The sequence below is a fragment of the Phoenix dactylifera genome, unplaced genomic scaffold (assembly GCF_009389715.1).
Source record: "Phoenix dactylifera cultivar Barhee BC4 unplaced genomic scaffold, palm_55x_up_171113_PBpolish2nd_filt_p 000046F, whole genome shotgun sequence".
NCBI classification, from domain to species: Eukaryota; Viridiplantae; Streptophyta; class Magnoliopsida; order Arecales; family Arecaceae; genus Phoenix; species Phoenix dactylifera.
Window position 1 is genome coordinate 81,666 of NW_024067669.1, and position 7,331 is coordinate 88,996.

Here is a 7,331-nt window from a genome sequence, read left to right on the forward strand (position 1 = left end):
TTTCTCTCTGGGATTTCACTAATATGAAGTCTGTATTTAAGAGCTAACCATATGAAAATTTTTACCTTTTATAGAACATGAGCCTTCCAAATAGTTTTGTAGAAAGGACAAGAAGTACCCCCATTATTGGTGAACTTGTAGAAAAAATCAACACTGTCGTTTCCACCTCTCCTAAGCTTCCACATCGCGACGTCAACTAGTCCGGAAGGGTGAATTGAGGAAAGGAAATTTTGTTTCTTAGCAAGAATTATAGGTATGCCAAATCACATATGGACATCTGTAAACATGAGAAGCAAACATCAAATTAACTAAAGCCAGGAGGGGCTGTTTAAGTTCGTTGTATTCACTACAACAATAAAGGGTTTTGGCGACTCTATATTGCCGACGCTACAAAAAAGCGTCGGCAAATTTTTTTTTTCAACGGTAACTGCCGACGCTTGTGGAAAGTGTGGGTAAAAAACGTTCCGCCGACGCTTTTAAGCGTCGGCGTAGGAAAAAATACGACGACGCTTATGGGCTGCCTTCTTCTCTTTCGAACCCTCTCCTCTCCTCTCATTCGCCCTCCTCTCCGTCGCCATTCCTGGCCAGTCCCGTCCTCGCCTCTCCTTAGAGCCTCCTCTTCCCCTCCGCCTATTCCCTCTCCTCCCTCGGCTTATCCTCAGGTACGCAGCCGTACCCTCCTCTCTTCTCCTCTCTCATCTCTCTTCTTCTATAACTTGGTTTCTTTGGTGCGAAGGGGGCTTACAGAGGCCCGAAACCCCGGCGGGATTTGGTAGGCGACTGGGTCTCCAACAACGATGGGTTCGTCCGGAGCTTGCCCATCTTCGTGGGCGGCCTCTCCTTGCTCGTTGTCCTCCTTAACCGCGCCTTCTCTGGCATCGCCCCCGAGTTCTTGAACGACGACGGCGACGAGACGAGGGTTCTGAGCTCCACCGCCCCATCCTCCACTCCCTTCCTTCATCGCCGTCTTTTTTCTAGAATCGAATCGAAGCTGCACACGGTCTCTCTTGGCCTCTCTTTCCCCATCTGTTCTTGTTGTAAGTACTCCAGCTCTAATTTCCCTTCCCCTAGTCGCCACGCTTGATTTTTCTCTCGATCTGTTTGCAATGGAAAGAAAACCTGATGCTCGTTTCCTTCTAATCTCAGGGTTTCTCTCTCTCCTTCGGAGGGAAATTACATGTGCCGAATTGTGGTTTTCGTTCGTTCGGGAGTGATTTCTCTGGAGATGGTTCCGTCTATCATCCGGAAAGGTATATCTCAGCAGCCCCCTCCTCCTTACTTCCAGCCATTGCAGGAAGGGATGTGCTCTGTGCTCACAGGCCATGAGATGTATCAACCACCACTGGAAGAGGAACAAATGGGAGGTGGTGGGATTCCGGGATTGAAGAACTGGGTCACCAGGAGCTTCGGCGCTGGCAACAACGGGCTGGGTGAGGAAGGGGGTGTGGGATCTGGTGGTCCTCTTGGTGCAATGGGGTATGGGGACTTGCAGAGATCCATCGATACATTTGGCCAGAGAACATCTCAGTATAGAGGTGTCACAAGGTCAGTATGTAGGAGCTCTTAGTTTCTTCTACAGCTGATGGCTTGTTTTCTTATTGGATCTTGTTCTTTCTTCTATATATGTTTATTGCTCTAGTACAGTCCTACTTCCTTTGTTCATCTCTCTTCATATTTTTAATGCTCTGTTTATATATAAAAACTCTTGCGTAGCTGTTGTTTATTTCCTATATATGTTTGTAAGTTTTTTGTGCTTATGTGTGATGTGGGATGGCTCTAACCATTTTGTTTTCTTTTAGAAAATTTTTCTATGATCATATAAAGACTCTGGTTTTGTGCATCAGGCATAGGTGGACTGGTAGGTATGAAGCCCATCTGTGGGACAATAGTTGCAAGAAGGAAGGCCAAACAAGGAAAGGAAGACAAGGTTTTTTTTTCAAACAAACTATATCCACTACCATCTTATGATTTCAACTATCATATTCAGTCTATGGTACAAACTGACTATTTAATCATATTTGGTTTGCCATGTTCTTTCCTGGGAATGTCATGAATGAAATCTATGTTTCTTGTGCAGTTTACTTGGGTGAGCCCCCGCTCTCTTTATCTACCTCTTTTATCTATTTTAATCTTCTTCTTCTTCTTTAGGATATTCTTGTTGTCTCCAAGACATGAAAAATTTTACTCAGCTCTCTCTTCTCTGGATTCCAGGGGGGTATGACATGGAAGAGAAAGCTGCAAGAGCCTATGACTTGGCTGCCCTCAAATACTGGGGACCTTCCACACATATCAACTTCCCGGTATGATTGAATCAGTACAGGCTTTTAGTTACTGAAATTTAAACTCCTTTTTGCTGGAAACACGTCTGAAATCGTTTTCATTCAGTTGGAAGATTATCAACAAGAACTCGAGGAAATGAAGAACATGAGTCGACAAGAATATGTTGCTCATTTGAGAAGGTAAATGTTCTTTCCTTATGTTGTAGGCCACTTCCAATGCTTGGTGCTTGTAATATTTTATTTCATGTTCATCTCTGTTGCAGAAAAAGTAGTGGGTTCTCACGAGGAGCTTCTATGTACCGAGGCGTGACGAGGTTAGTCTTGCCGCTATTCATGATTAAACGACATCATTTTCTTATTTGTTCAAGAATTTTTTATACACTTGCTGCTTCTATTCATCTCCAGGCACCACCAGCATGGAAGATGGCAAGCTCGAATTGGGAGGGTTTCAGGAAACAAAGATCTTTATCTTGGAACCTTCAGTAAGTTTTTGAGGTTAGAAGTCCAACCGCTATGCTGCACCCAATCTAAGATGCTGAAATTTCAGAGGTCCTGTCGAAGAATGTGGTTACTGGCAATGACTCTGGTTTTGTGCATCAGGCATAGGTGGATTGGTAGGTATGAAGCCCATCTGTTCGGGAGTGATTTCTCTGAAATTTTTTTTTAAAAAAAATAATATTCTAACGACGCTTTAAAGCGTCGTTAAAATCACAAAATTTTTTTAAAAAAAAATAATATTCTAACGACGCTTTAAAGCGTCGTTAAAATCACGAATTTTTTTTAAAAAAATAATATTTTAACGACGCTTTAAAGCGTCGTTAAAATCACGAAATTTTTTTAAAAAAAAATAATATTCTAACGACGCTTTAAAGCGTCGTTAAAATCACATTTAACTCGCTAAAAAGCGTCACTAATTTCCGACGCTTTTGAAAGCGTCGGAATATATTTTCCCCACTGTAGCATAGGCGACGCTTTACCGACGCTTAGGAAAGCGTCGGGATGGTTTTTACCGACGCTTAAAAGCGTCGCTAAAGGCCAAAAAAAGCGTCGCTAATGTCCAATTTTCTTGTAGTGTTGGATGGATTTCAACTCGTGATTTAAAATAGATTCTTTGTTCCCTTTTGCATGCACCGAAGCTGATAGTTAAGCCGTCCGTGCATAACCTTGGGGCCACGAGGATTATGTTGCCTATTGATATAAAGTATGGAATCAAACAACCATGAGTGAAACTTGATTTGCTGAATTATCTTGTTGAGCTCACCCTTCTCTGGGCCACGCCAATAAATTCAATCAAAGACAATTCAATCCCTAGGATAAAATTAAATCTGTGAATTGCTTTGTAATATACATAATATACAAGATAAACAGTTGCACGCTATATTGAATAAAAGACAGCAACGATGATGACGAGGCCAGTCAGTCATCAAGTATGGATGCTCCACTGGAATCCCATGGACATGCAGCGATTCCGACGTAAACCCCTTCATAATTCCTTTCAACCGAGCACAGGACAGCATACCAGAAGCATTTGATCGACGACAGCAATCGTCGTGTCATTCATTGTCCGATGCTATTTCTGTCTTTACTGGAACGACCTTGTCTGTCAAAGCGAGTGTCCCCATCGTTACTCCCATCCCGCTGTCATCACGCCGCCGGCACTTTGATCTTTCTTCCATGTCTTCATTACACAAACTAGATCAATCTCTCTGTCCATTCCAAATGGCACCATGGATGGAGATCAAAGCCAACCGTGAATTTCGAAGGCTGCCATGGATGTCTCTCGGTTCGTGAAATAAGAGGATCAAGCCACTCCTTCTAACCTTCTTTCTTTTTGTTTTTAAATTTGATAAATATTGGACGATTATATATTTCCTGGAGTATCATTAAATTCCTGTTGGATCTCTTTGAATTCCACTTTCCAAGTTTCGTGTTTGGTCTGCAAACGCTCCAATCCACCAGGCTGTCTGCCTTGACTTTCAACTGTGCAAGGCAATCTCGAACAGATCGGACTCCGCGTCGACATCCGTTGCAACGCTGCCACCATCGTCGCCATTCTTGCCGCTTTTGCTCTGCTTGGCAGCGTCAAGCCAGTCGGAGTCTATCCTTCCCATGGAGAAGAGCTCTCGGCTATCCTCGTAGCTGACGACCGCGGCTCCACCGTCGGCGGAAGCCGAGCGGATGAAGCAGGGATTGGGCGTCCGATGCGCGTTGGCCGGGGCGTACTTGAACTTGCTCTGCCCCAGGTTGACCAGAACCATCACGTCGACGCTCGCCGCCAGGACCGGGTAGAGCGGGCTTCTATACGCCTCGGAGTGGCAGTAGATCACGTGAATCAGCTGGGAGTCCGCCGTGAAGAAAACCTTCTTCTTACCCGGGTCGAACCCGCAGCCGATCACCCTGTTCACCTCCGTCCACCCCGTTTTCTCCGACTCCAACACCAGCTCCATCCCTGATACGACGCACATGTATGTGTACAGAGTTGAGATTGAAGCGAAATGTTTTATATCTATAACATGCACATCATTCTTTACGAGACAATTTAATTCATCCACAGCTGTTTCGTCATGATCATTTGAATTTTGAAGTGCATATAGAGTAATAATGAATGCTATGATATGTTATTGTTACCGTCGAGGCAGACGGAACCGTTGGAGTGGAAGCCGATGGATCCCGAATAGGTCCCAGGCGATGATCTAGTTGGAGGAGGACGTCCTATAGTGAGGCCCAAGGAGACGAGTGGGCCGCTGTCGTCTCTGCCTCGTAATTCCTCTTTGATGACGGCTCCAGGCTCTTGGATCCGACTATTGCCACGAGCAGCCTTCCCCATTGCATGGATCAGGGCATCCGACTGCCCTTCGATGGAATTCTCTTCGATCAGCTTCACCCGGTCGCTTTCCTGCTGCCCCTGCTGTTGCTGATGCGGTTGGAGGTACAGGAGGGTGATCTCGAAGTAGGCTTCTTGAGGGAAGGAGGAACCTCCCAAGGGCGGGCCCGGCAAGGGAAGGGCCATCCTGACGCTGCGCCAAACGGCGGGGTCGTCGTCGCCGCTCGGATTGAGCCGCACCGTCTGCATGAACTCCGACGATCCAAGGGGCACCTCCCAGTCGGTCTCCACCGGCGTCCCACCATCGCAGATGGCGCAGAGGCCCCACAGGGGGCTGGGGGTTGGCCGGGCGGAGGGCAGGGAAGGTCGGCTTGTGAAAGCGAATCGCGACCATCCGTTCTCCACCGCCTCCGTGATAAGCCGCGGGTGGTCGTCCCACTTGAATGGAGGCTGCTGTCCAGCAACAACTGGATGATGGTCGTTATGGTGGTGGTGGAGATGCTGGAAGCGGAGGCCGGATTTGCTACTGCTGCGAGACTTGTAGGAGAGATGGAGCTTGGCGAGCGCCGCCTGGAGGCTTTCATTTTTGGACTTGGTCCCTGTTTCTAAGAATTGAGGGGTGGTCTTGGAGACGAGGCGCCGGCGCCGGCGCCGGCGGCACCAGAAGACGAGAATGGCGACGAGGAGGAGGATTGTGGCAGCGGCGAGCGCTGGGGCTAGAATTTTGATCCATGGTCTCATCTCTCTGTATCCCTCCCTCTCTCTCTCTCTCTCTCTCTCTCTCTCTCTCTCTCTCTCTCTATGTATCTATCTATGGAAAAGTTGATTGGGCGGAGGTCACCATGTGATGTCTTCTTTGTGCATCACAACCAAGTTTGGAGGGGAAGAATTGACGCAATTGCCATCCAGGGTTGGTAACTCGAGCAAAGAGGGAGGGAGGGGGAGTCTAATAAGGCCGGCGGAGGCCGTGGAACGATGACCTGCTCAACAAAGGCTTAGTTGAATATATTAATAAGCACGGCTGTAAATTAAGTCGTGTGATTTGATTCAATGTTTCATCATCATCAGATCATATGCTCACGAATTGACCTTTATGACATTCACTTCCAGAAGGAAGAGAGAAGAAAAAACAAAAAACAGCGATAAGGTTTGAAGAATTAATCAAAGCACTTCCATTTCGTGGCACGTGCACCGACCTATATCCGGCTTTGCCTTGCTTCCTTTGTCGTTGAATTGCAGCACCCGTGCTCCGTTTCACACGAAGATGTCCTCGCCAGAACCTAGGTCAAACTGGAAAGCAATTTCGTTTTTTTTTTTTCGTCCGCATTTTTAGCAAACACTACGCAAAACTGTTTCAGAACAAAGCCACCTAATTTATTTTATTGGGACCATGAACATTTGAGTGCCTGTATTAAATCACAATTACTTATCGAGATGTCCATGATTAGAGTCGTATCAATTTAGGGATATTTATGAAACCGGCTTAAATCGGTTTTTCAAAATTAAAATTGAAACCGAACCAACCTTATGCAAGAATCAGTTCAAACCGAAAAAAAAAAAACCGATTGGGTTGAGTCCGGTTTGTCAGCTTGCAAGCTGTTGGGTTTCTATCAAAGAGCCAGCTAGATGGGATGGGTAAAATGGGCTTCAGTCCATTTTAGTTTGAATGGGCTAACGTGATCTTTTTAGAGACTTGTAGTAGGCTTCTATGAGAACGGATACCAGTATTCTAATTCATCAATCAGCCCAATTGACTTTGAATGGTTCTGTATCCGAACAGCTTTTTATGTCAAACTTACTTTAGACTTAATAAATTGAATAAATAATTTTTTTTAAGTTTGAATGCACCACCACAGGCCTATGCTTGCTTGTTAGACAAGTCTACAACTAATCCATGTTCAGCATGTACCTTCAAATCAAGCAGTTGAAACCAGTACTTTGCTCATTGTTCAGAATTAAAACTTTAAGTATCCGATCAGAAGATGTCACTCTTAAATCACGCATAAATCATATCCTTGCTGCGGCCATCCTTAAGAGGACGATGATCCACAATCAACAAACCAACAACCAAATTCAAAAACTTTTCCCCTGCACTAATTTTTTTTATAAAAAATTGTTTCATTTGAATTACTTTTTTCTAAGATATAGCATCTTCAATTGCTCTCCAGTAGTTCCATAACAATGTGAGCACTTGGCTCCTTTTCTTTAACAAGTTGATTCCTTTTTAA

General features: G+C 45.2%; 2 protein-coding genes across 2 annotated transcripts; one reads left to right on the plus strand and one right to left on the minus strand.

Annotated features, from left to right (window-relative positions):
• The first annotated feature begins 519 nt into the window (after positions 1-519).
• Positions 520-2,961, plus strand: LOC103699420 (AP2-like ethylene-responsive transcription factor CRL5). Its single transcript, XM_039115925.1, has 9 exons — positions 520-662; positions 737-1,037; positions 1,147-1,545; positions 1,845-1,927; positions 2,078-2,086; positions 2,212-2,300; positions 2,386-2,459; positions 2,543-2,593; positions 2,685-2,961. The coding sequence occupies exons 3-9, from the start codon at positions 1,178-1,180 to the stop codon at positions 2,944-2,946; spliced, it is 936 nt and encodes a 311-aa protein (XP_038971853.1). The 5' UTR covers positions 520-662; positions 737-1,037; positions 1,147-1,177; the 3' UTR covers positions 2,947-2,961.
• A 627-nt stretch (positions 2,962-3,588) lies between these two features.
• On the minus strand, positions 3,589-6,137 carry LOC103696623. Its single transcript, XM_008778307.4, has 2 exons — positions 4,908-6,137; positions 3,589-4,728 (listed from the first exon to the last, which is right to left on the minus strand). The coding sequence occupies exons 1-2, from the start codon at positions 5,842-5,844 to the stop codon at positions 4,256-4,258; spliced, it is 1,410 nt and encodes a 469-aa protein (XP_008776529.2). The 5' UTR covers positions 5,845-6,137; the 3' UTR covers positions 3,589-4,255.
• Positions 6,138-7,331: the final 1,194 nt, after the last annotated feature.

Excerpts from the sequence above, each read along its gene's own strand:
- LOC103699420 (XM_039115925.1), top strand. The coding sequence starts at position 1,178 with ATGTGCCGAATTGTGGTTTTCGTTCGTTCGGGAGTGATTTCTCTGGAG. Across the intron at positions 1,546-1,844 it reads CAGTATAGAGGTGTCACAAG|GCATAGGTGGACTGGTAGGT; the intron begins GTCAGTATGTAG and ends TTTGTGCATCAG. Across the intron at positions 2,460-2,542 it reads TATGTTGCTCATTTGAGAAG|AAAAAGTAGTGGGTTCTCAC; the intron begins GTAAATGTTCTT and ends TCTCTGTTGCAG.
- LOC103696623 (XM_008778307.4), bottom strand. The coding sequence starts at position 5,844 with ATGAGACCATGGATCAAAATTCTAGCCCCAGCGCTCGCCGCTGCCACA. Across the intron at positions 4,729-4,907 it reads CGGTTCCGTCTGCCTCGACG|GGATGGAGCTGGTGTTGGAG; the intron begins GTAACAATAACA and ends GCGTCGTATCAG.